Below are 27,853 nucleotides of genomic sequence, written 5' to 3'. Positions count from 1 at the left end.
CAGGTGCTACCAAGAGAAGTCAACTAACCCTTAGTCTTACAGGTTCAGAAACTTATCATGTCAGTATTATGCACTGACAGGAGACTAGTGTATGAATCCAGACCACCATTGTTTAAGTTATTATTTAAAAATAGTACTCTGCCATGGGGATCCAATACTTGCGTCCTCTATCCAATTCATTTTTTCTCTAGAGGAAGCAGCATGAAATAGCCGAATTCTCACTAGAAACCTCTCTGAGAGAACGGAATCAGAAAAGAGAGAGATTGGTGGTACAGAGGTTTGATGGCATCAGCCTTCATGACTGGATATATTCATCCATCTTCACAAAGACCTGAAACTCATGTCTGTGTGTCGTCTCCCCTCCACGGTGCTGGGAGCACACGGGCACGGGCCCCTGTGAAGTTTTCTGTTTCCACAGCTGTCCAGTGTCCCGTAGATTGGCATATTCTTTTCTTTAGCTAACTTTTTCTTCTTCTGTCTGGTTTTAGTCAAGGCTAGGAGTCTTTCTGTAACTTTAAGGTGATTTTTCATATTTCTTGTCTGATCCATTATATTTTTAATTTATAGCCTTAATATCTGAACCCAACTTGATTCCATGTATTTCATCCACACTGTTTGTGACTAGACATTATCTTTGTAAACCTTTGAAAGACCCAATCATTAATTTCCAATCATAGAAGTTTTAGAGTCATGAAATAAACAGAAAGGAATTAAAAACAAAGAAATTATAACAGCAAAAAGTGGGTTCTATTCCTGTCTCCCCATGCTACTGAGAAACATCTCTTTAAGCAATTATTAACCTTCTGAAGCTTCAGCTTCCTCTTCTATGAAATTAGAGTAAGACTGGAAACTCTATCGGGTTTCTTCTAGTTCTAGCTCCCATGGCTCTGTTAGCACAAAGTAGCTACTCGACAAGAATATAGTCACTGGGAACAGATAGTAACATGTACTTTGCAATGCGAACCATACCTTTAAATGGGGCGACATATGTTCAGTATTAATAAATCAATCATATCTATTTCAAAATGGGGAGAAGGACCAGGAAGTAAGTTTAAGTTGGTTTTTGTCCCTCATCCTATCGCTACTGACATCAATATTTGAACTAGATCAATTTATGTTGACTGATCAATAAATAAAGGTGCAGGTGGGTCATTAAGTACAATTTCAAGGAATAGGCTGACCAAGATAATATCTTCTGGTGTGTTTTCTTTAACACACTATCATACTAAAGAAAGGAGATTTTTTTGTTTTCTTAAGACTGAGATATATATACACGGTCTGCTCTCTGTTATCCAAGTGCAAATAGACGATAATAGAGACTGATTGCAAGTACCAGAAGGTGCCAGTGTTTCAAACAAAGGGTGCCGAGGTATATTTGTAAACTCAATGTCATTCCTGAAGTAATAAAAGGCTGCTCTAGCACTTCTAATTTCTCATGTTTCAGTTCACCTTTCCTCTTACCTTTAGTTGCTTGAGAATGAGAAGTATGTCTAATATGGGAAGAGTCCCTTTACTCTCTGATAGGCTTTGTTCTTTTTCTAGGTGGTTGAATTCTGCAACACACGTACCCACAATCAAGAAGCTCCAAACCTACAGAACCAAATGTGCAGCCTCAGAAGTGCGTGGGATGTAATCACAGACTCCTCTGACTTCACTCACAGCTTTCCTGTGAATGGGACTGGGCCTCCACCTCCTCCTGTATTCTCCCTTATTCAGGCTGGTGACAAAGTGGTCTGTTTAGTGCTGGATGTGTCCAGTAAGATGGCAGAGGTAACACTGTAGTAATTAATGGCTGTAAACCATTCACCACTTTTTTCCATCAGTTTTTAGTTCTTTTGATCTCCAAAGGGTAAGACCAGAGGAGGGGAGGCCAAAGGTTTGGAATCTTCATGCATTTTGTCTTTTCTTGGGGACAAGAGGAACAAGTTCAGAATGTAGGCCAGGGATTAAAATAAAGTGGATAAAGGAAATCCACAGGTTATCCATAGCTCTTATTTTTTTGCCACTAATTGCAACTTTTTCCAACCAAGACCCTTTTCTAAAACTTCTGACATGTAACAAAATCCCTTATCTGGCCACATTTCACTCACTGGTACACATCCATAGCTGAGGCAAGAGACTGACTTTACAGAGAATGTGCATATCCATTTGTGTGTGTGTTTCCCATGTCACCGTGGATGGAAAACCACACCTCGGTCATCCAGTAACTGAGGAGCCTTCTAGAAAGCTCAGAGCTCTCAGACAGTGGTTAAAAGCTTAAGCTCTGGAACCAGGCGCATGTGGTTTAATTCCTGGCTTCTTCACTTACTGTCTCTATAATCAAGAGCAAAATAACTTTCCTGAACTGTTTTCTCACCTGTAAAATAGGGATTATAATAGCTACTTTTAGTGTGGTGGCAGAAGCAGCTGATACTGTCTCCTTAAAGTCAATAGTTAAATTTTTAGGAAATTTGCAAGCCAGTAGTTAAATACAGCCGTTCTTAAAAATTAAACTATGTAGATTTATAATTAAATAAAATTGTTAAAATATAATAAATGCTAAAACGCATCACTTCCTAATTATTCTCCTACTATTTTTTACTATTATCTATGCCCAGAGTCAGTAAACAACAGCTCATGGGCCAAATTTGGCCTACTAACTGTTTTTGCATAGCCCATAAACAAAAAATGGATTTTACATTTTAAATGGTTTACAGAAAAAAAATCAAGAGAGTAATGTTTTGTGACATGTGAAAATTACATGAAATTCAAATTTCAGTCTCCATAAATAAAGTTTTATTGGAACACAGTAACACTGATTTATTTACATCTTGTCTATGGCTTCTTTAGTGCTAAAAGAGCAGAATCGAGTACTTGCAACAGAGAATATATGGCCGACCAAGCCTGAAATACTTAACCTCTGGCCCCTTTCTGAAAATGTCTGCTGATCCCCAATCTGTGCTCTTGAGATTATTTCTGGTCGATTGTATCTGTATGGGCCTACTACTACACATCTCTTCCCAACTCTGCTTTTAATGACTTCACATTGACAGCTTGAAATCAACCATGGTGGGAGTAGTTAGCCCACAGAGGTTGTCAATTGCAACAAATCAGGGTGTCTCTCTCTCTTTTGCAAGAAAGCCAGTTTTTGAAAAACATTTACCAGCACACCACCATCTACTTCATAAACTTGCTGAGGGGAAAGAAGTGAAAAAATGAATATGAATCTTTTGGTTCAAAAGTGGCAGTTATTACTTAATTATAGAACTTGTCCTAATGAGTTTTTCCTCTTGTAATCTCTGGATCAGTAGTTCTGGAAAATTTGCCTCTTTCAGTTTGTCTCTGAAATACTAGGGACACCACTAATACATTCGACATCTGCATAATTGTGTAATCTTGCCCACCTACAGTTGACAAGGCCATAATCTTCTAAACTAAGGTCTCAGGGTAATTTATATTGGCTAGCTGCCTCTATTGAGCAAGAATAGATAGAGTGAAAGGGATAGTTGTACTTGAGAGAAGATGTGAAGGTAGTAGAAGAGAAATAAGCCTAAAGGAGCACACTCACAGCAAAGCAAACTTCCCTCCCTTTTCTTGCCAATATTATCCTTGAACCATCATAGCCATTCTTTCATTAGATGCCTAGACTGTGCTTGCTTGGTGGATACAGAGATGACAGAACATAGTCTCTACTTCACAATGCTCACAATCTAATGATGCTACAGGGGCAGCAAGCTGAGCTTCAGTGACCACCTCCATTCACGGATGACTCTGGTCTCTTTCTCCAACTTAGACATCTCCTTTCATATCTGGACCTCCATTTCACCTTGCTTCAGAAGCATCATTTCCCATTTGGAAAGGGAGCCAATGAACTCAAAGTGGGTAGAGTTTGAGATACCCGTGGGACATTAAATTGGTGATGCCTCCAAAGCAAGGTGAAATGTAGGTCCAGATATTAAGAGAGATGGGTGGCCATTGAAGCTCAGTTTGCTGCTCCCGCAGCCTAGTGATCCTAATGAACATCAGTAACATCACCTGCCCAAACCTGGTCACCAATATTACTTTTTAATTGGTTAACACTCAGGTATAACTATACTGTCATGTATATATCTCATACAATCCTATTTTAATAAGTAGGAAAAGTATTATGTTTCCTCTTACCCAGACTGGGTTTTAAAAGAAACAGTTACAAATCTAGTTTTAACTGGTTTCATAGATCTTGAATTCTGATTTGGAGAGAAATAGTGGAAATATGTGTTCTTAGAGAGTGGTAAATATGAATAGCTTGTTGGAGGTAGGGTTCTAAACCACTCTCCCCTCCTTGAAAAGCATTTATTTTTGAGCTTGCAATTAATTGAACAAGATTCCAGCATGGCGTCACTCTATACAACTCAAAAATTACAATGTGACATTGCTAAATGATTGGCAAGATATTTGCTAAGTTGCTTAGTCATACTTTTGTCTACCAACCAAATGTTGTTATTTTTCTTTTTTTCCTTTTTGGGGCATAGGCTGACAGACTCCTTCGACTGCAACAAGCAGCAGAATTTTACTTGATGCAGATTGTTGAAATTCATACCTTTGTGGGCATTGTCAGTTTCAACAGCAAAGGAGAGATCAGAGCCCAACTACACCAAATTAACAGTGATGATGACCGAAAGCTATTGGTTTCACATCTGCCTACAACTGTGTCAGCAGAAGCACAAACAAGCATCTGCTCAGGGCTTAAGAAGGGATTTGAGGTATAGTAGGGTAACCAATGCCCAAATCACCATCACTTTCCTTCCTTCATTTTGTATCTGAGGTTCCTTCTGATTTGGGGCAATCTGTTACAGTGTGGTCATAACACCCATAGGAAAGTAATGATGGGTTATTTTTAAGGTCAAAAACCATATCTTGTTTACCATTAAACTCCATGTGCCTAGCAAAGTACCTGGCACATAATAGCTATTCAATAAATGCCAGTTGAAGGAATGAATACATTAATACAATGGCCAAGGCTGGGGAACTTCATCATCATCTGGACAACTTCTAACACTGTCCTTGTCCATTCCATGACTGTCCCAACTGTAGCCATTTTTACTGTTGGGTTTTCCAGTCAAAATCAGCATGCCTAGATTTTGCTTATAGTCATTCTAGATCCATCTACCCTGTGTAGCCAAGGTGGAGAACCACTTCTCTAAGGCCTCTTATTGGTCAATTCACTGGATGTCAGAGGCAGAGATAACACACAAGTACATGCCCCATATCCTCTATCATGGACCCTCTTCTAAACTAGGGGCATATTGTGATGATTCAAACAGGAAGAGTCCCTTTTGTACAAGCAAACGAGCAATGGCATGTGGGGTGACAAGTCCTGTGATAAGGTGAGTTGAGGATGGGATGGGGATGGGCTTGGAGTGCAGCAAGTCACAGAGGACCTCAAAGAGTCATATGCCTTACTGATGGGAATTTGGAATGAGTGAATTCTGTTCAATGACAATTTGAATTACATTTCCTTCCAAATGACTGATACTCTGTATTCAGGTGGTTGAAAAACTGAATGGAAAAGCCTATGGCTCTGTGATGATATTAGTGACCAGTGGAGTTGATGAGCATATTGGCAATTGCTTACTTACTGTGCTCAGCAGTGGTTCAACCATTCATTCCATTGCCTTGGGCTCATCTGTGGTCGAAAACCTGGAGGAATTATCACATCATACAGGTAAATATATTTGAAAATACTTATATTTTAGAACATTTCCTTTTAAATTGAATATTCAAAGCCTTTTAACTTGAATATTCCCAACCATGAAGTTCACATTATGACAATAGAATGTGTGGCTTAATTGGGAAAACAAATAGAAACAGCTATCTTAAGGAAAACAACACAAAAATCATTGCTAAAATCTGCCAAAATTTTGCTGGCCTTTAAACGTTTTCCTTAGAAGGTGCCAATCATATACATCCAATGAAAATATAATTTTTATAATTTCTTTGTTAAACCAATCTGAGCATGTATAATCACTGAGCTAAAAATACATTTAAGATTAAATGCACTAACTTTCGTGATAAGGACACATACCATATTTTTAAGATCCATATGTTTTTTTTGTTTTGTTTAACTTACAAATTAAAAGTTAGGTTTTTATTGAATTATTTTTGAGAACAAAGTTTTCAGAATGTAAGTATAAACGTAAATATATAGCACTGTGGATAGCACTTAACCCAGACTGTCTAGGAATCACCCTCAATACAAGAGTATTCAAACAATATTTATTGAGTTTCTGTCACGTACTAGACAGAGGTTTAGACCTTGACGTTACAGCTTGAACAGAACAAACAAAACCACTCACTTCTGCTGCTCACCATGTGGCTGGTAGGATACCATGCAATGTCGGCCAAGTGCAGCTCTTCCTTCCCCAAAACTAACACCGTTACACAGGAAAGGTTGTTGGAAAAGACCTCACATATAGTTTTTTGTTTTATTTTATACATTTTAATGGTTATCATCCCAATCCTGTATTTCAGGAGGTTTAAAGTTCTTTGTTCCAGATAAATCAAACTCCAATAGCATGATTGATGCTTTCAGTAGAATCACCTCTGGAACCGGAGACATTTTTCAACAACGTTTTCAGGTCAGAATTTCATCGATATTGCACTTACAGATGGGACTGGGGGGTAGTGAGAAGGAAGCAAGGAAAACAAATGAACTGTGCTAACTCCCTCATTAACCTTATTTGAATATGTAACAATTCTTGCATAGAAGCTTTTAAATGAGCTTCTTGGTGTCACCAGAGCCAGGATTCATTGTTACCTGATGCCTGTTCTTCTCAGCCCTAGTAGTAATTTCCTGAAACTGCTATCTCAGCTTTTTAAGGTCTGTAAGCAGAGTCTGCTCCTTCCTAGTGGCTTAAAACGGGGGTGGGCATGGGAAGTGAGGTAAGACCAAGAAGACAAAGAAGAAACTGTGTCTTAGTTTTAGTTCTATAACTTTCCATCAATCAAAATCCATTTTACTTTTTTTTTTGCTTCTTTAAAAACTCCTTTGAAGCTCCTCCCTCATGTTAAAAGTATCAACCATTTCATTAAATTCTAAAAAATTTTAAATATCTCTTCGACTACTGCAATTTACTTGACTTTGCTCACAAAGGCTTCCTCTAATCAAGCCATTTAAAAGGACCAATTTTTTTTCTTTCTAAGTACTTTAAAGATATTTTGAACATAACTGAGGGTTTGAACAAAATTTCATCTGCTGTTTCCTCACAGATGGTAAGTTAACCTGCCAAGTTAATGACTTGATGTGAACAATGAAGTCAGTTAAATTATTCTTAGAAAATATTTAACATGAAGATTATATGTACACAGCAAAGGCAATAACCACAATTTCATCATTAGAAGTTAAAAAAGGTGAATCATAAATGAGAACATGTATTATAAATTAGATTACATTTGGCTCTTCTGAATAATCTTCCTACCCTGTGATTTCTTCTTTAATGCTATGAAATAAAAGCAAATGTTTAAAGAAGTTTTTAAAATTTTACCAAAATATTATTCATATGGTTCAAATTTGCCTATGTTCCCAAACGTGGCCACCTGTCCCCAGTGTATGTCATTAGCCCACTAGACTGTGGACAGCAACTACATTCCCTTCAGCAGCTCAGGCCCAGGGAACAGAATGTGCCCCAGGAGTCAGCAGTCTTCAAATACTTATAAGATGGATTTGAACAAAGAATCCACAGTGTCTTTGCTGTCGTCCACCAGTAAATTTTTTATGCTTTCCGAGTTTGAGCAATATTACAGAGCATTATCTAGCATATTTAATAAATAAAAGTGTTCAAAGTTATTTATCCACCCGTGTCTGTTGTGGATACACAGTGATTAAATGTAGGAATTCTGGTGTCAGCCTGCCTGGGCTCTATTCCAGTTTCACCTCCTTGCCACGCAGCCCTGGACACTCATTACTTCTCTAAGGCTCTGTCTTGTCATCTCTGAAATGTGGATAACAGCAGTACTCACCCCAGAAGGTTTCAAAAGGATTAAGTGAAGTGATATATATAAAACATTTAGCACAGTGCCATCACCTGTGTGCACTCAGTACGTGTTGCATGCGTGCACGTATGCGTGCACACTCACGCGCACACACACACACACACACAACACACACACACACACACACACACGTGTTCACGTAGCTCATTGCAGATGGCTAAATAGTTCTTCTAACGTACCCAAGCTCCCTGAAACTCAGTGTTTTATTTCTTATTAAAATACATGAAAGTATCTGGAGAGATAATATATAAATTAAGCCACTGAAGCACATTCACAAAAACTTTTTTAAAGCTTGTTAATTGCTGATCTGAGGCTAATGTTGATTTGGATAACAGACAGTCTGGAAACAACTAAAATCAATTGATAAAAAAATAATAAAGAGACATTTGTATTCACTATGGCAATATTTTATATCTTCTGTACTTCTATAATATGGAATATTTTGCACTGGTGACGTATTTTATGAAAAGTGATTTATATCAATATAGTACTTGTCAGAATTAAGGCATTTTTATTTTTGCCAATGTATTTTTGTTTGTCCTAGAAGTAAAGAAAGAGATGAAATGTTTATGCCTAGCACTAGAAACTTTCACATATATATTTGAATTCTCTTGAACAGCTTGAAAGTACGGGTGAAAATGTTAAACCTCACCATCAATTGAAAAACACTGTGACTGTGGATAACAGCGTGGGCAACGACACTACCTTTCTGGTGACATGGCAGACCAGTGGTCCCCCTAAAATTACATTAGTTGACCCCAATGGAAGAAAATACTACACAAGTGATTTTATCACTAATCCAGCTTTGCGGACTGCTTGCCTCTACATTCCAGGAACTGCTGAGGTAGATGCTGTGAACTTTGTTCATAACGACAACATTTAGTCAAGTACATTACTTTCAAATGAATCACATAATTAAATGCATTATGTAAAGAAATGCTATTTTAATACATAAAAATTTTACTTTATTTATTTATTTTAAATAGTTTATTGTCAAGTTGGTTTCCATAAATTTATACAAAAGCATTTGGTGAATGTTAAAAATTTAAGAGAGAAAACTAAGGTATGTTCAAAACTTTAAATAATGGAGGGGCGCCTGGGTGTCTAAGTAGATTTAGCATCGGACTTTGGCTCAGGTCCATGAGTTCATGAACTCAGGTTTGGCTCAGGTTTGATCTCATGGTCAATGAGTTTGAGTCCCACATCTGGCTCAGTGCTGACAACTCAGAGCCTGGAGCCTGCTTAGGATTCTGTACCTCCTGCTCTTTCTGCCCCTCCCCAACCCATGCTCTTTGTCTGTCTGTCTGTCTGTCTGTCTGTCTGTTTCTCTCAAAGATAAACAAACATTTAAAAAAATTTTTTTAAACAAATTATTTAAATAATGGATACCAAAGCCTTCTCTCTTCAACAGTGGACATTAATGGGTATGCAGTACAAATAATTTCTTTTCATTTACTTTCTTCATTACAAAATTCACATAGACATAGTTATCTATCTGCTTGGGGAAAAACTCTAGCTAGAATGTATAATATGCATATATGCAATACATACATTTTTGAGTATCTGCTGTGTGATGGATCTTGTTTTAGGTGCTTTACAATAAAATGCCAAGACAGGAATACGAACAGGGTACTCAGAGCATACAGGAGGGATGCACAGGCTTTGGGGGAAGATGACTGCCTTCTGGAAGTAAAAACATCAAAACGGAAATATGGGGGATAAAGAGGCCAGAGGTGTCAATGACATTCTAGGCAGAGGAAAGAGCACGTAGAAAGGCTCAGAAGAAATAGAATATAACTCTTCATAGAACTACAAGTAGGTTGGGGCGTCTGGGTGGCTTAGTCGGTTAAGCGTCCGACTTTCGCTTAGGTCCTGATCTCGCGGTTCGTGGGTTCGAGCCCCGCGTCGGACTCTGTGCTGACTGCCAGCTCAGAGCCTGGAGCCTGTTTCAGTCTGTGACTCCCTCTCTCTCTGACCCTCCCCTGCTTGTGCTGTCTCTCTCTCTCCTAGAAATAAATAAAAATATTTTTAAAAAATTAAAAAAAAAAAGACTACAAGTAGGTCAATATGGATGAACTACCCAGCAGCATGTAAGGTGAGAGAGGAAGTGATGAGGCTAAACACAGAAACAGAAGCTATGTCACAAGGGCTCTGTGAGCCAGGAAAGGCAAGAAGAGTTTGAATCCTAAAGGTAAAGGGAACCACTAAAGGTTCCAAGTAGGGCGGCAGATTAATCAGGACCACTCTTGCACTGCCTGTGTGCAGTCCTTAGCATCGTTGGGCCTTCCTGCTTCCAGACCACTGTTGTAACCTGCTTCCCTGCCTCTGGGCTTCACCTCTACCCCAGTGATTCTTCTAAAGCATAAATCTGACCAAACCTTGTCTCCTGTTCAAAACTCATGGGTGGTCTCAGGATAAAATCCATGTGGTTACCATTATATATTAGGCCATTTATGTTCTGACTGTTGTCCAAGCCTATCTCTTAACCCTCCTCCCAAATACTCTCTGCTCTGCTCCTCCTTACTTTTCTCCCAACTCATCACTTTCTTTTTACATCACATCCTTTGTACAAGGGCCAAGAACACTTCACCTACTTTTTGCTGCCTTTGCCTAACCTCTTAGTCTGGGCCAGGTGCCCTGTAGCAAAACACATATTACACCCAAAGAGAAGTTTTTGATACAGAGATTTGTGCTAAGTGTATATTACTAATGTTATGGTTACAAATTAAAAAAAATTATTGTGAATTATGACCTCAGAGGAAAATGGCCAAGCACATGAATTCCAGTGAAGGAGGCTAGGTAGGGTGTGGTGGCATATGAACTTTCCATTCTGAGTCACAACTTAACCCCTTGCTTTCTTTTCCCTCAAACTCACTTGCACTCCTCCTGTTATGTCTAGGGTTGAATAAGGAGCAACAGCAAGAATGAGAAAAAAAAGAATATTTATGTATAATCTTATCCAAAGAATAAATTTCTGCTACATGGTAGTTTAAACTTTTTTTCTTTCTGACATTCTTTTCCAGGTTTTCCCCAGGCAGCCTAGACAGGCAATAGAGAATTGGATTTAGCAATATTTCTATAAACTACTCAACACAGACATTGTAGAATCCTGACTTATTAAAATACAGTGTTCCTTGTGGAAGCTAATTTGACAATAAACTATTTAAAAAATAAAATAAAATAAAAACACCTCTCCTGCTTTTGAAAAAAAAAATACAGTGTTCTTTTTCTTGTTGTCTAATAGTGTATGTGGGTTTTGTTGCTTGAGATTTCTGTATAATGGGGGTGGGAGTTGAGGGACATAGAGGGAGGGAAGGGTACTATTGCTTTTCAAATTCAAGTATTCACATAAATCATAATTGTTTATTTAATTTGCTATAATTTTGTCAATTGTAGAAAAAGAATAAAAATGTTGAAATTTCTTTTGGGTGAAGGGGCTCAAATTAGTATTTGTAAAATAAGTTGGACACTCATCATTATCTTCTAAAAATGTGAATCAAAATGTGTACTCCCAATAAATAAGTTCATGGTAAAATTCCCTGAAGAGTTACCTAACAATAAAAGTGGGTTGTGCTGTAAAAGCTCATGTAAATAGTGAATTGTTATCCCTAACTGATATCATTTTTCCGGACGTTTGTTTGTAACTCCTTTAGAAAATGCAATATCAACAAAACAAGGAGTAAAACCCCTAGAAACTTAGACTTGTGCTTTAAAATTGAGGGATAATTTTTTTTTCTTCACACTTGACAAAACAAAAAAGCTTTGTTTTGCAGCCTGGGCTCTGGACCTACACACTGAACAATACCCACCATTCTCTTCAAGTCTTGCAAGTGACGGTGACCTCTCACGCCTCCAAAGCAGGCATGGCCCCTGTTACTGTGGAAGCCTTTGTGGAAAAAGACAGCACCCAGTTTCCCCATCCTGTGATGATTTATGCAAATGTGAGAAAGGGGATGTATCCCATTCTTAATGCCACTGTAACTGCTACAATTGAGCCAGAGACTGCAGATCCTGTCGTGCTGAAACTTTTTGACAATGGAGCAGGTAACAAGAAATGTCTTGCCATTTTTCATGTTCTCAAGAGGTGCTGTGCTATGATGCTGCGGTATCAATCTTAAGCTTTGTGTTAAATTCCACTATTTTTCTCATCCAATCTTTTTAATTTTTTTAACATTTACGTATTTTTGAGAAAGAGAGAGAGAGAGAGACAAAGTGTGAGTGGGCGAAGCGCAGAGAGAGAGGGAGACAGAATCCGAAGCAGGCTGACAGCACAGAGCCCGACAAGGGGCTCAAACGAGTGAACCATGAGATCATGACCTGAGCCAAAGTTGGATGCTTAACCGATTGAGCCACCCAGGTGCCCCTCATCCAAACTTTTGAGAGTCTCAAGTCCTCAGAGAATCACTGACATACTGAATAGCTACAGGTCACATCTGTACTAGGAAAGAGAATGTGAACTTGAGAGGAGTCTCCTTAAGGTTCCTCAGTGTGGCTGTGGGGTGAGCAAAAGGGTGGAAGAAAGTAGCCAGACACCTAGGTCTTGGCTTTTTGTTGTCCAGTGACACCAGTAACGCAATGAGGTCATACAGAACAGGCTTATATGTCCGTGTGACAAGTCCCATATTCCTCTAAGATTCACCAGCTGTATTATTCAGTGAAATAGTAAGATCGGAGAATTAAAATAACAAATGAAAATCCAAAGAGTGAGATGTAGTGGTAGTCTCCTCGACCCAGCTGTAAGGAGAATATTGGAAATTGGAACTTGTGACCCAGGAGGTAACCCTAGACTATTCTTTACCCAAGTAGCAGGGTTGCTAAGAGGGCAGGGCCAGTGTGTTCACATGTGTGATTTGCTCACAAGACCACCAGGCCAGAGAGCCGAGCGGTATCTGAACAGAGATTGTCCTACTTCTGGGAAAACAAAGTAAGAGAAAACGAAACCTGACTTCAAGCACTCATTTTGCACATCGAGTTCAGAGCCTCATCATCATACATCACAGACGGCACAAAATCAGGCCAGGAAAGGGCAGCGCCTGGACTCTTTTTTATTTTTTTAAGAAAAAAAAAAAGTCTTTTGTTGTTTTATCTTCCCTGTTGTTCTTTCCCTAAAGAATGAGAAGTTTCCTCAGAATGAGAATTTACCTCGAAGTCTATGTTGGCAGCTCCAAGTGTTTGATGTACTAATAAAACCATACTCCTGTTCTCTTGTGTTTCAACCAGACATTCCTTTTCAAGAATCTTAGGTTTGGCAACATATCAGCACTCTCCCATGGCAGTCTGGTATGACATTCATGAAACAAAAGTTCCTTTAAAAGATTTTAGTTCAGGTTTATTCAGAGGGACACCAGAGAAGTCCTCTCATTTTGCCTATTGGAAAGGATCCAAATGAGCTTCTCCTGCTCTGATTGCTTATCCGTGGCCACACTGTTTAGTTTTTGTAGATAGTCCAAAAGTGCACTTTGCAGAACACGTTGCTTCAGTCTGTGGGCTGGCCTGCAGAGTAGTTCCTGTACTCTTAGGAAAGATCACCTGAGCCAGCTCAGCAGCTTTTATATTTATTCCCTGGAACCATTTCATTTATTTGATGTCTACACTTAGGCTCTAATGAAAGAAACATTGGAAAGTACCGCTTAGACATCAAAGTGTAAATTTAGGGTTTTTCTTTCACCCAATACTTACAACACATGTAGGTAGCTAACATTTATTTTTATAATGGAAGCAATATTTATCTGCTTCCAAATTAATGAACAATAACAAAAATGTATACTTACGAAAAGCCTTATCATTTAAAATGTATTTTCTCGTGAACACTCTGAAATACTCAACACAACAGCCCTGTGAGATGAGTTGTTCCTGTTTTATAGATGAGAAAACTGAAGATCAGAGAGTTTGTTTCACAGCTACTGAGTGGCAGATCTAGTCCTCAAAACCAAGTCCCACAACACCCAAGCTAGTATTCTTTCCCATTTCCTTCTGACTCGGGGATTAAGGGAGGTAGAGGCAGTCACTGTGGCAGAGAGATTTTCCTTTATCATTTCCTAACAAAGGTAGACCTGATGAATCAATAAACCACTAAATACAAAGATTTAATTTCTTTCCAATAGACGAAAAAAAGTTTCTAGGACACCTGGGTGGCTCAGTCAGTTGAGTGTCCAACTCGATTTCAGCTCAGGTCATGATCCCAGGGTTGTGAGATCAAGCCCCGAATAGGGTTTCATGCTACATATGGAGCCTGCTTTAAGATTCTCTCTCTCTCTCTCTCTCTCTCTCTCTCTCTCTCCCTCCCTCTCCTCCTCTGCCCCATTCGTGCTCCCTCTCTCTCTCTAAAATAAAAAGAAAATTTTCTAAACCTACTATGATAATAAGTTGCTTAGCACTTTTTATTTGAATTAAATATACTTCTACTTTTCTCACGCTGCTAAGGAGCAGCCCTGCCTCTGCAGTGGGGATTCAGAAACACTTCAGTGATAATACAGGGTTAGGGTCCAACTGCACGTGAATAGTGAATGTGCTCTGCACTTGGGCTAAGCCCTACCTCCCACTGCTACCCTGGAGTCTCTCCCAGGCCTCCCCACCATTCTGTCATGGACTTGGTTTGGACTTGAACTGCTCTCTAAGGATCAGTTTGAAAGGAAAGAAGTCTAGCACTGGCCAAGCTTTCAGAATGCCTCCTGAAGCAAAGCACAGTGGGCAGAAACAAGGCCTGTCAATGTCCAAGTCAGCAAGCCCCTTAGAATCTAGAACGGCAGTTCCATGTACCCTCTAGTGAGAAAATGAAATAATTTCACATTACTTTATCAACTACCAGTTTCTTTTTTCCAATCAGGGCTGTAGGACATTCATAAACTCCTTGCAATTTTATGAAATGTGTATATGTGCATCTATATTTATTTCCTAGGAACAGAATAGCTTTTATCTCAAAAGGGCCTCATAAACAAAAAGAATATGCTTGGTTTCCATGAAAAACTAGTATTATTTTTAATGATAAGAAAGAGAGCTTATCTAAAGTTGATAATTGTTTTATTAGCACTGAAATAGAACTCATTCACCATTAGAAAATAATTTTTCAGAGGTTTAGGAATCACAGGGAAAGTTAAGGAGCCATTGGACTTTAATATTAAAAGTAACTACACCATGACGGTATATGCTAAAATGGGAAGTACCAGGGGAGTAAAGCTTATTTTTTAATGATTTACTTAAATATTAGTAATCAACTTTGATGACACTGTTGACACTGAGCCTTTTTATGTATATATGCAGGTGCTGATATTATAAAAAATGATGGAATTTACTCGAGGTATTTTTTCTCCTTTGCTGTAAATGGTAGATACAGCTTGAAAGTGCATGTCAGTCACTCCTCCAGCAGAAGCGGCCTTGCCCACTCTGTTCCCGGGAGTCACGCTATGTATGTACCAGGTTACATAGCAAATGGTAAGAACCATTAGCACTGTTGTTTGAGCAACATCATTGAATGTATATATCTCTGGGGTGTGTGTGTGTGTGTGTGTGTGTGTGTGTGTGTGTATTAGAGGGAGGGGAGTGATGGAAAGAGAGAGTTGGAATTTCAAAACCCTTTATGCTTACGTCAAGGCATAATGTATTGACTATCTCCTCAATCCTCAGTGATTCATGGTAGTGGATAACAGGAAGGCAATAGAGAATTCCCACAGATGTTTTTGTGCCTTCATTGCAGACATTATTTTGACCTCTCTTTCTTGTGGCTATTTCATCAGAATTACTAACAGATAAAAAGATTTATTGTGTTTTTTCTCAATTATAGCTCCTGTATTTCCTTTATAGAGGTTTTGCAAGAAAAAAAAAGCAAAAGTCATTAGCAGTTGAAAGAAAAAAGCAAATAGCCCAAACAATCCACACCAAAAATGAGTTCCTGAATAAATATGAGTTTGGATGTTACAGACAATTGAGTTATTCCGGAAAATGTCCTGTCTTCCTTCAAGAAAAAAGAACCAAATAATTAAAAAATACACATCTTTTCTTAACACCATTATTATAGCTCCTGATGGGAAGCAGTGGTTAAAGTATAACAGACAAACAAAACTATGCTATAATCATTTTAAACGATCTCAGAAAACATTTCTAAACATTTTTGTTTCTAACACTGCAGAATCTTTATGCGTAGTTTTATGTATGTAGTTTAATGTATAATTAAATCAGCTATAACTAATCATTTGGACACATGATTCTATATTTTTGTTCTTTTAGTAGAAAATAATCAAGGTGCTCCAGTGAATTTGCATCACCTGATACTTTTAGTGATGCCTAAAACATAATTTACTCACACGTATTTTTATTTTGGGTTACTTTAAAACCAATATAAATCAAATTGCAAGGTAACATGGTTTTACTGCCTATATATGATTTCATATCCAGCTATAATACCTTGCTTGTAAAATAAATATTCCCTCTTTCATTTACATATCAAACATTTATGAAGGCTTACTAGGTGACAGGAACTAGGAACTTGGGAGACCAGGTAGAATAAGACTGGATACTTACTGAGGAGCTTGAAGGCTACTGTCTGGTCTAGTATCTTTTTAAAACCCATGAGTTTAAAGGATACACATATTAGCATCTAGTATACAGTGAGATTAGAAAAGTAATATACAATTGTGCTTTTATCTGTATATCTTGGAGAGGCCCTTAGCAGCATAGTAAGAAAAAGGTGGATTTCCCTAGGCATGCCTACTAAACGTAACATTTATTACCTCACTTTTAGATAATCACCTGGAACACACACTTCATTAAAAAATGGAAGTGCTCTATTTTCATACTACTAAATCCCCAGACACAGTAATGTCTGTATCCTTCATCTCCTCTTCTCCAAAGACCAGTGTCTCTGCTGGCTTCTGCTCTGGATCCCATCCAGCATGCCCATCCAGAGGCCTTACGAGCTCACCTTTGCATGGTCCCACTCTTCTGGCCCCTCTGAACCACACTCAAGCATGATTTATTAGATCCCGTATTTAACTACCTTCAGAGACTGTCTACTTCTCTGTCATCTACATCCTTGGCATTAGTCTAATCCTGCCATCTGCACTTTCTCACCTCCAATTTACTACTCTCTATTCATCACAATCTGACTTCACCCAAATCACCCCACTGGAATTGCTCTGGCCCTAACCACCAATGACTGTGCTGCTGTTAATCCAATGAACATAATTCAGTCCTCATTTTATCTGGTCTCAGCAGTGTCTGCCACAGCTGATTTCTCCTTTGTCATTTCCTGATTTGTATGATTACCTCTTATGCTCTGGAATTTTTTCTTGGGCTCCTTTCCCAGTTCTTCCTTTTCTACTAAGCCTTTAACTGTTGGCAATTCTCAGAGCTCACGCCTAACTTTCTTACCCTATCATCTGGAACCATACAGCCTAGGTTTGGAATCTTGCTCCTCCATTTATTAGCTTTGTGACTTTGGGCAAGTTACTTAGCTTCTGTGTACTTAGTTTCATCATCTTGAAAAAGTGGGTAATATTTGTACTCTCTTTGTAGTGGTGCCAGGAAAATTAAATAGTCAATACATGTAAGGTACTTAAGTAAGTACTTGGCACATAGTGAGCCAGGCAGTCAATTAATGCTATCTAACATTATAGTTGAAATTTTTATTAGGTAACCTCATTAATCCATATGGCTTTAATAATATCTATATGCCTATAACTTCCAAATTTGTAAGTTCAAAACTATTAAACTTAGATAATAACCCTTTTTTGAGCTTAAAATCTGTAACTGGCTCCTTGTCATCTTTTATTAGTGTTTTAAGGAATCACATACCTTGAAACTTACATGTTTAGTCTCCTTCCCTTTACCCGCTTTTCCTCTGAAGTTGCATATTTTAGAAATCTGAGAGCTGTTTATTTTTCTTTTTTTTTTTTTCCCTCCAAGTGTCTTTCCTTTACCGTTCCATATTCAAATCCAGGACCAGCTTTTATTGATTTTTTATCTCCAAATTACACCTCAAGCTGCCTACTTCTTCCCTCCCCTGTCTGGACTATTGTGTGGCGATCTTAAGGGCCCGCTGCTTGCTACACTAGAACCCATTCTCCAACGAGAGCAGCCAGAGTGACTTGTTAGAGAGTACATGTGACCATGTCACTGCCTTGCTTGCCCCGAGCTTGTAAGATTAAACTCTAAAATCATTACAGTGTCCTGCAAGGCCTTACATGGGCTTCTCTCTCCTGTCTTATCTCAAACTATTCTCCTCCTTGCTTTAATTAAGTTTTTCTAATTTGCAAAGGTCTTTAGTATCTCAGAGTTTTTACATAACCTGTTCCCTTTGCCTGGGATATTATTACCTCCACTCTTTGCCTGGCTGACTCCTACTCACCCTTTAGGATACTTTAAATGTTACTTCCTTGATGCCATTATAAATTATGTACCTGCGTTATTTTTTTTCACAGCACCCTGCCTTTTTTCCTTCCTACGTGTATCACCAGCTTTAAGTATAGTTTTATTAGTATGACTATAAAATCCATCAAGGGATACTGTTTTGTCTGTGATTACTGGCACAGCATATACTTGATATACATATTTAGTGAATGAATGGATGAATGAATGAATGAATGAATGGTGGAATAAATAAACTCTGTTATTCTAAAGATGTATTAAAGAAAAAAAGGTTTTAAAATGTCTCTCAATAATCTCTCAAAAATAGGTTATTCAGAAGATTCTAATTTGTTGTTTTGGACTTTCTTTTCATGTTCATAGGTAACATTCAGATGAATGCCCCAAGAAAATCAGTGGGCAGGAGTGAGGAGGAGCAAAAATGGGGCGTTAGCCGAATGAGTTCAGGGGGCTCCTTTTCCGTGCGAGGAGTTCCAGCTGACCCCTATCCTGATGTGTTTCCACCATGCAAAATTATTGACCTGGAGGCTGTAAAAGTGGAAGAGGAGGTGACTTTATCATGGACAGCACCTGGAGAAGACTATGATCAGGGCCAGGGTAGGCTTTTTGGTTTCACTATCTGTTTTTCCACGTTGTGGTGGAATTTCTAATAACTGTGTCAGGAATTAGTTGGGTAAAAATTCTTTGGGGGCTTAGAGACGACAAACCTGCAGAAAGTTGTTATGAAAAGCTTTGAGTTATTCATAAGGCCTTACCTGGAATGAGAGTCTAGGAACAAGAGCTTGTTAGCTCTCCCAGAATTGAGAAGGCTTTAGTAAACTAACTGACACTGATTATCTTGATTGGAAACAGAAATACCACATGCAAGAGTGGTCTAGTCAACAGAAATGGATTCTACATTATAGAGCATGGGCTTCCCAATACTGGAGGTATTTAGTTTTCTGAAGATTAGATAGTGAAGAGTGAATTCAAAGATATACAGGTCAGGGTTAGGGGAATAATTCCCATAAGTTATGCAAAACTTGGTGCATTTCCTACCCCCGTTTCTGGACATCACCTTCACTAGGGAAACTAGAACCAGGTCCCTTATTTGGGCTTTCCTAGCCTTGTCTGGATGGACATTGATGAATTTCTTTCTTAACTTTCCTTTTTCTAAAGCCTATGCCAGCCTTCACACTTCCATCATCATTCCTTGACCCTCACTGCAACTCAACATAGTAACTTTTCTCCAACAATAACCTTTCTAAACATCTTTGCCATCACCAAAACATGGTTATCTTTGATTATACATTAACGGTTTATTTCTTGTTGAAGATTTATTTCTGATTGAGATTCCTATAAGAACCAACCTTCTCTATTGAAAGCTTGTTTTGTCATTATCAGTCAATAGCAGTAAACACCTTGGGCCTTTGTCAGTCTTGCTTCCAACTTGGGTCATCATTTTTTGGCTTAAAATTTTCTGTCCATTTACTTCATTCAGCAGAAAGCATCTCAATTACAAATAATTTGTGCTGCTGAGGAACATCAATATTGTAGCTTTGCCTTCCATTTCTTTTATCAAAATCTATTAGATTTCTTCTTGCCAGAGGAAAAGGAAGTAAAACACTTTACATTCTGAAATGTAAGGATTCGTGTAATTTAAAGACTGGAGATATGAGGGGCGCCTGGGTGGCTTAGTCGGTTAAGCGTCTGACTTTCGCTTAGGTCATGATCTCGCGGTTCGTGTGTTCTAGCCCCGCTTCTGGCTCTGTGCTGACTGCCAGCTCTGAGCCTGGAGCCTGTTTCTGATTCTGTGTCTCCCTCTCTCTCTGACCCTCCCCTGCTCACGCTGTCTCTCTCTCTCCTAGAAATAAATAAAAAAACATTAAAAAAAAAATTTAAAGACTGGAGATATGAAATGATCGAAACTGTGGGATGGATATGCCCCTTGTATAAATGAAAAGGCTGCAACTCACATATCAGGAAAAAAATTCTTCCCTCGGTGGCTTTAAGCCCAGCTGTTTGATCTGTGGCAAGTTGCTTAACCTCTATTGGCCTCTGTTTCTTTATATGGAAAATAGGATTACAAATGTTTAGTTCATAAGGTATCATAAAGAAGAAACGAAGTGACACATATAAAGTCATAAAGGGAAGAGAAAGTATGACAAGTTTCCTGGGCTCCTCGTTTGTGTTGCTATTGCCTTCTCTAGCTTTTTATTTAAAGTAAGGAGCCATAAACACTCCTCTCTGTATTTAAAGGTAAGAGTGGTGCCTGCCACCTAGTGTTCTCACTCCTTCCTCACTCTCTCAGAAATGTAGTGCTCTACGTGAGACAAACAAAAGCTCAAATTCCCATCCCTACTGGGAACTGTTCTCTCAGTGCTCCAGGAGTTTTAACTACCCAACTAAATTAAAAGAGTACAGAGAGGGGTGCCTGGGTGGCTCAGTTGGTTGAGTATCCCACTTTGGCTCAGGTCATGGTCTTGCAGTTCATGAGTTCAAGCCCCATGTTGGGCTCTGTGATAGCTTGGAGCCTCCAGCCTGCTTCAGATTCTGTGTGTATCTCTCTCTCTGCCCTTCCCCCACTTGTGCTTTGTCTCTCAAAAATGAATTTTAAAAAACATATTAAATTTTTTTTAAGGAAAAGAAAGAAAGTGTGTCATATTGGTGGTTATTAATGGCTTAAAAAGAAGAAATAGAACCATATGGGATGTTAGAATTGACATTACAAAGGGCATTAATCAAGGAAATAGGGAGATCTTCACATAACTTCATTGATGCAAGGGATGACTGAAGCAGATCTGGCTTGTTATGATGTCAAAACCGTAAACCACAGGGGCGCCTGGGTGGCTTAGTCGGTTAAGCGTCCGACTTTCGCTTAGGTCATGATCTCGCGGTTCGTGGGTTCGAGCCCCGCGTCGGGCTCTGTGCTGACTGCCAGCTCAGAGCCTGGAGCCTGTTTCAGTCTGTGACTCCCTCTCTCTCTGACCCTCCCCTGTTCACGCTCTCTCTCTCTCTCTCTCTCTCTCTCTCTCCTAGAAATAAATAAAACATTAAAAAAAAAACCCATAAACCACAAAAGAGATGTGGGGGAATGGCTGGATGTGTATTAAGTTGTTGAAATCTCTCAGTCATTACTGTTTTGATGACTCAGCGATGGCAAAATTGACCAATTAGTCATGAATAGACCAACTAGAAAGCAGATACCTATTTAATTCATAAACATGTGCTTTTATTGACTCCCCCTCTCCAAATTATTGTTTGGAAAAGCATTGTCTTCACCTCTATGACCAGAGTTAGAAATAATGGGGGTGTGTCTCTGACTTTAAAATAATAAAACATGTGACTATTCTTAAAAACGTTGTTAGCAATAAAGGACTATCTAATACATGCACAAGGATATGAGTGTATATCCAGGTGCCAGCTCTTCACCATACACAATATCCTAGAAAACATGACCAATTACATGTTATAAATAAAACACTATCAGATCACCATTATGTCTGGGAATGTATACAGGCTAGGCATGATGGAAATGGGTTACTCCTTGGGTTTTCATTATAAATCTGGGGTAAAATACTTGTTAAAATTGAGCACCAAGCATGTTATGTATCTTTGCTATAAGATATCCTTTGTATATCTTTCCAGAAATTAAAGTGAAAATAGATTTACTAAGTAACTATTAATACTCAGCAGAGTGCTAAACATTATATACCATAATTTATGATGGTCATTGCACTCCCAAGAATTTATAATCCTATATTGGGGGGGGGGAGGCATAAAATAGTCAAAAACACAGTTTAACACCATGCCATTTGTCTGGTTTGGAGAGGCCAAGTTCTTATCCCAGGAGCCTGGCCAGAGCCTAGTGGGGCCAAACCACAAAAAAGCACCACTCTTGAACCTATTTCCCTGCACTGCATTCCCTAACTGCCTATCGACCTGACCTGCACGCTCTCACTCTGACATCTTTCCATCATGTTCTTGGATAACCATTTTTCAACAGATTGTCTTTAAAAATTGTTAAAAATGTGCTGCTTCTGAAGAAGCTGCAGTGACAGCCACCTGTTTTTCCCTCTATCCCCTCCCCTAACCCTCAGCTATGCTTCTGAGCTGGAAGAACATTTAATGTAGGAGAAAGCAAAAATAATCCTTAGGGGATAGCTTGGATTTCAAACGAAGAGAGGAAGTAGGAATTTTTCTCACTAGTAAAGGGAGAACTCCCTGAAGATGGGACCAAGTCTGCAACTTCCTCTCTCTGTCCTCAGTCCAAGCCCAGAGCTTTCCATACTAGGAATTTATTGGTAAGGGGGCTAAATGAAGATGTAAGCCTTGGTAACTGGAACAGTACAATTACTGGGAAATGAGAAATAGGAAACAGAGTAGCCTAGTGGGAAGCTGCATAGCACAGCGTTAGGGTATTGGGCTCCAGAATCAGAAACAGTGTCTTTTACCTGTGTAGTTACCTGATACAAGTTACTTAATTTCTCTCACTTTCTGATTTTTAATCTGCAAAAGTAGGTAGTAAGAGTAGCTACCTAAGAGCATTGCTGAGGTAAAGCACAGAGAGGGATTAAAATAGTGCCTGGTCCATATTAATTGCTCAGGAAATATCAGCATTTGTAACATTTTGGAGACAGAAGGGATCTTAAAGACGTGCTAATCTGACCCTGAAAGTTTTAAGTGTCTTGCCCAAGGCCATAGAACTACTTTGACTGGCTAAAATATACTGTGAAAGCAGATTTAGAGATGAAAGAAACCTAGAGCGATACATACCTAAGAGGTCAAAGATGCAGAAGCGGCCTGATTTCTCTCTCACACAGTGACAGGGGCAGCACAACAACTACTGTAAATAGAAGGAGCCTCTCCGTGAACGCGTGAGCGGTCTTTGCAGTTTCACAGCTGTCCTACGTAAAGTTTAGTAGGCGCTCATAGTAGAAAGTGCCCGGGATTTGGGGTTAGAAGAAAGAATTTGTTTCCAGCACTACAACTTTCTAACTGTTGACCATGGTGTCACATTTAACCTCCTGAGTCCCCATCAGTTTCACAGAGGGAGGGCTGTCCATGTGGGAAATCTTTGTAAATGCTAAGGCTTATGAAATATTACTTGTTTCGTTATCCAGGAAAAGACTCTGGGACAACCCCTGGAGAGCTTTCTCCATGGAGAACAACGGACACAGGAACAATGGTTATGCTCCACTGTGAGTGTGGGGCAGATGGTCAGCCTTGCTCCTTATCCATGTCTGTCCCCCTTTATGAACTGCAGCAGGGAGTAACTCAGCTCCAAGTGGGTTCACCCAGAGGGAACTGGCTGATCGATAAATTCGAATATAAAGGCTATTTTCTTTTGACAACCTTCTCTAAGCATGCTTTCCTCTAATTACTACTCAGGAATAGAAATAGTCTCATTATTAAAAACTATTATAGATTTGGAAACTGATCAAAACATAGTCATCAGAACATTTTCATTTTTTATTTAAAACTTGGAATGTCCTATGGATTTCATTCCTTAGGACAAAATCTTTGTTTGAAGCTGCTCTGTTCATTGTTAAATCTATTTTTACCCTTTTCAGATAAGAATTATGATCTTATTAGAGTTGGTTATTACTATAGGTGGCTTCCTTTTTTACATCTAATGATCATTGGTTATTAATTTTATTTTTGAGTTGTTAATACATTCACATGGGTTGAAAATCAAAACAGCAGAGCAATGTGAATGTACTTAAAAAGACTTAAAAATGTACTGTACACATAAAAAATGGTTAATATGATAAATTTTATGTTATGTGTACCTTACTCCAATTTGGAAAATCAAAGTAATATAAGGAAAATCAAAACAATAAAATTCCTGCCCTCAGCTACTCCAAATTTGGCTGTTCTGTAATGTGCAGTTATCTTATCCAGTCTGCCTTGAATTAATGTTTACCATTTCACATATAATGTGAGAATCTTTCAAAAGTATAATTCTATGTACCCTTCTGTCATCTTTTGTGGTCTTGTCATATATTGTACTTCTACATTTTCATAAAGCCCACAATGTGTTGATACGGTTTTTGTTTTAAACAATCAATTGTCTTTTTAAGAAATTTTAATGAGAAAAATTTGCCCTTTTTAGTAACCCAGATGGTCACCATTTCTAGTCTTCTTCCTTCCTGTAGGTCTGAATTTTTATCTAGCATCATTTCCCTTGCCACTCAGGTCTTTGGGTGAAACTCTCTCAGGATTCATTTATGTGAAAATGTGTTTATTTCACCTTAATTTTTAAAGTACATTTTCACTATAGAATTGTTAGGCAATAGATTCTTCTTTCAGCACTTAAATATGTCATTTCATTGTCTTGTGTTCATTTTTTTTCTTATGAGAAGTCAACTATCATTCTTATTATTATGTTCCTAAATATAACGTGTCTTTTTTTCCCTTTGGCTGCTTTAACTTGTTTTATCTTTTGGTGTTCAACAGATTGACCATGATGTGCCGCAGTGTGGTTTTCCCGTATATATTCTATTTGGGTATTACTGAGTTTCCTGGATCTGTGGAATATTCTTTTTGACCAGATTTGGAATATTTTCAGCTTATTGTATCTTCAAAAGATTTGTGTTCTATTCTTTTTCTTCTTTCCTTCCTAGATAATATTAACATAACATAATACAATACTCACACTAAATGGATAGGTCAGTTAGTCACAAGGATCATTGAGATTCTGTTTGTTTTTTCTCTTTTTTTTTTCCTGAGTGCTACAGTTTTATTTCTATGCACTTCTCTTCAAGCTTACTGATTCTTTTCTGTTGTGTCCACTCTTCTGTTAATCTTCTAAATTTTTTATTTAAAAAATTATTTATTTCTGAGAGAAAGAGAGACAGAGGGTGAGTGGTGGAGGGGCAGAGAGAGAGGGAGATAGAATCTGAAACAGGCTCCAGGCTCTGAGCTCTCAGCACAGAGCCTGACACAGGGCTCGAACTCAGGAATGGGGAGATGGTGACCTAGGCTGAAGTCAAGTCGGATGCTTAACCAATTGAGCCACTCAGGCGTCCCCCAATCTTTATTCTTAAAGCACGGTGTTCCCAGTGTTTAATGGTTATCTCCAGATGTTTACGAAGCTCCTCTAACTTGGCAAGACTCACACTCCAAAATCCATACCTATACCTATATATCTATATAAAACTCTGCTCAGTTTTTCAGCCTTCTAGCTATTGTTTGTCTCTTGAGCTCTTAATGTTTCACCCATACATGAATAATTGGACATCTCCCAGTGACTTGAAAAAAGTTAATATATAGATTTCAAGCTGGTCCCTCTCCAGCTCCTTCAACTTTTACCCCCTCTGGCAATCTCTTACTCTGCCCTCTGATTTCCAGATCCGAAAGGCAGCTTTCAGTTCCACTATCTGTACAGGAGAGGGAAGTGCCTTCCGAGGAAAAGCTGCATAAACATGAATCATTCCTACTCTGGTTTCTTTTTTTTTTTCTTTTCTTTTTTTTTTTTTTTTTAGGATGTGACTCCTCTGGTTTCTACCTATTGTTATCTGAATCCAGTGCATCAAAGGCTTTGTGTTGTTTTGTTGTTTTGTGTTTTGCTTTCTTCAGAGTTCCTACCCATTATCTGCTGGAGAGGTAGTCTAGGAGAAGCCACTTAGCCATTACCAGAACTCAGAATTAAACTTTTACCTTTGACTTAAGTAACATATATTTTTTGTCACTTAACACTTATGCCTATATTTGGCTTAAGAGGATATTCCCCATGTAGATGTTTTTCATTTTGTGTATTCAAATTTATCAATTTCTTTCTTATGGCTTCTGAATTTTGAATTTTAATTAGAAAAGCCTTTCCTACTTCAAGACCATCCTGGAATTTACCTATTGTTTCCTACGAAATACTTAATATTTTAATTTTTCACTTCAAACTTTTTGATCACTGTTGAGTTTATCCTGGAAAAAGGTTTGTGACACGGATTCAATTTTATTTTGTTACATAATTTTATCCAGCTGTCACAACACCATTTATGAAGAAATTTGTACTTCTCCCCATTAATTGGAATTCTACCTCTATCATATGCTCAATTCCTGGATGTATTTTGGCCAGTTTTTAGATATTAGCTTATTCATGTACCAGAACTGTAGATTTTTAGTTATAGAAATATTGCAGTGTTTTCATATCATATAGGTTTAGACCTTCCACATTGCTATTTTTCAGACTTTATGGGGTCAACCCTGATTATTTATTTTTTCATTTAAGCTTTATAATAAGCTTGTTAAAATAGAAATTAGAAGCACTTTTTATAGACTCATGTAAATTTACAAAATAATTTAGGGAAAAATAACATCTTTATTATGTTGAATCTTCCTATTCAAATAACATAATAAGTTTTTCCTCTTGTTTAGGTTTCAGTATGAGACTTTATATAGTGTTTTAAAGTTTTGTTCATATGCAATTTTTTTGTTATTTTTTTTCTAGGTATTTTGACTTTTTTGTTGCTATTCTCATTAGTCACTTCTAGTAAGCTAGAAAACTTACCCAAATGACTTAACCTTTCTATTTATATTTTTTTTAATTTCAGCTAACAGCTATGAAATAAGAATGAGTAAAAGCTTACAGAATATTCAAGATGACTTTAACAATGCCATTCTAGTGAATACATCAAAGCTAAATCCTCAGCAAGCTGGCACCAAGGAGATATTTACATTCTCACCAAAGCTTTTCACAAATGGACCTGACCGTCAACCTGATGGAAAGAGGCAAGAAAGCCATAGAATTTATGTGGCAATACGAACAATAGATAAGAACTCCTTAAGGTCTGCTGTATCTAACATTGCCCAGGTCTCTCTGTTTATTGCCCCAAATTCTGCTCCTGTTCTTGCCAGAGACCATCTGATACTAACAGGAGTTTTGACAGCATTAAGTTCAATAGGAATCATTTGCCTCACTATCGTTATAACACATCGTACTTTAAACATGAAAAAGAGAGCAGACAAGAAAGAGAATGGAACAAAATTAATATAAACAAATGCACAGAGTGCCTTCCTTCTTAGATATAAGATCCATGGCCTTTGTACTTTATAAAAGCGTACCAATAAAGTCAAATTAACATCAGAACTATTAAAAACCCGTCAAGGTTTTGTATGATACAGATCAGATTTTATATGGTAAACAGACACCAAAAAAGTCTTCTTTAACACTCATTTTTAGAAGGAAATTAGGAAACCCTTAAGCTTTGGCTATGGACAAAATAATAAAAATTATTCTCCAAGGTAATGTCTTTACAAGCAAAGGAAAGGGCAAAGTTGAACTAAAGAATCAAGAAAGGCTTCTTTTATTGTAGAAGAAACATAGCCCCAAGTAAAGAAAAGGTTGGTATAACTGTCTATTTGAAGCAATTATTCAGTTACATTGATTAATTTTTCATTTCCCCTTATCTGTTCAGAACAGGTTGCTTATTTATGACTAAAGATCAAGCTGCATTTTGTATGTGAAGCCCCTGTGTAAAGTTCTTCACCTCTTGCCATTTGTTAA

The 27,853-nt window shown here is 38.1% G+C and overlaps 1 protein-coding gene across 1 annotated transcript in view; it reads left to right on the top strand.

Moving 5' to 3' along the window:
- Window positions 1–27,436, top strand: part of CLCA2 (chloride channel accessory 2) — a 36,894-nt gene extending 9,458 nt beyond the window's left edge. The window contains exons 6-14 of the mRNA XM_039255746.1: window positions 1,543–1,770; window positions 4,491–4,721; window positions 5,506–5,683; window positions 6,490–6,596; window positions 8,630–8,854; window positions 11,784–12,054; window positions 15,271–15,441; window positions 18,733–18,966; window positions 26,901–27,436. Of these exons, the coding sequence (XP_039111677.1) occupies window positions 1,543–1,770; window positions 4,491–4,721; window positions 5,506–5,683; window positions 6,490–6,596; window positions 8,630–8,854; window positions 11,784–12,054; window positions 15,271–15,441; window positions 18,733–18,966; window positions 26,901–27,343 (2,088 nt within the window). The 3' untranslated portion in view covers window positions 27,344–27,436. The remainder of the gene's footprint in view (window positions 1–1,542; window positions 1,771–4,490; window positions 4,722–5,505; window positions 5,684–6,489; window positions 6,597–8,629; window positions 8,855–11,783; window positions 12,055–15,270; window positions 15,442–18,732; window positions 18,967–26,900) is intronic.
- The last annotated feature ends 417 nt before the right edge of the window (window positions 27,437–27,853 follow it).

This window comes from Hyaena hyaena, unplaced genomic scaffold, assembly GCF_003009895.1.
Source record: "Hyaena hyaena isolate Hyena2069 unplaced genomic scaffold, ASM300989v1 scaffold_544, whole genome shotgun sequence".
NCBI lineage: Eukaryota > Metazoa > Chordata > Mammalia > Carnivora > Hyaenidae > Hyaena > Hyaena hyaena.
This window is presented reverse-complemented; position numbering and strand designations above follow the sequence as displayed.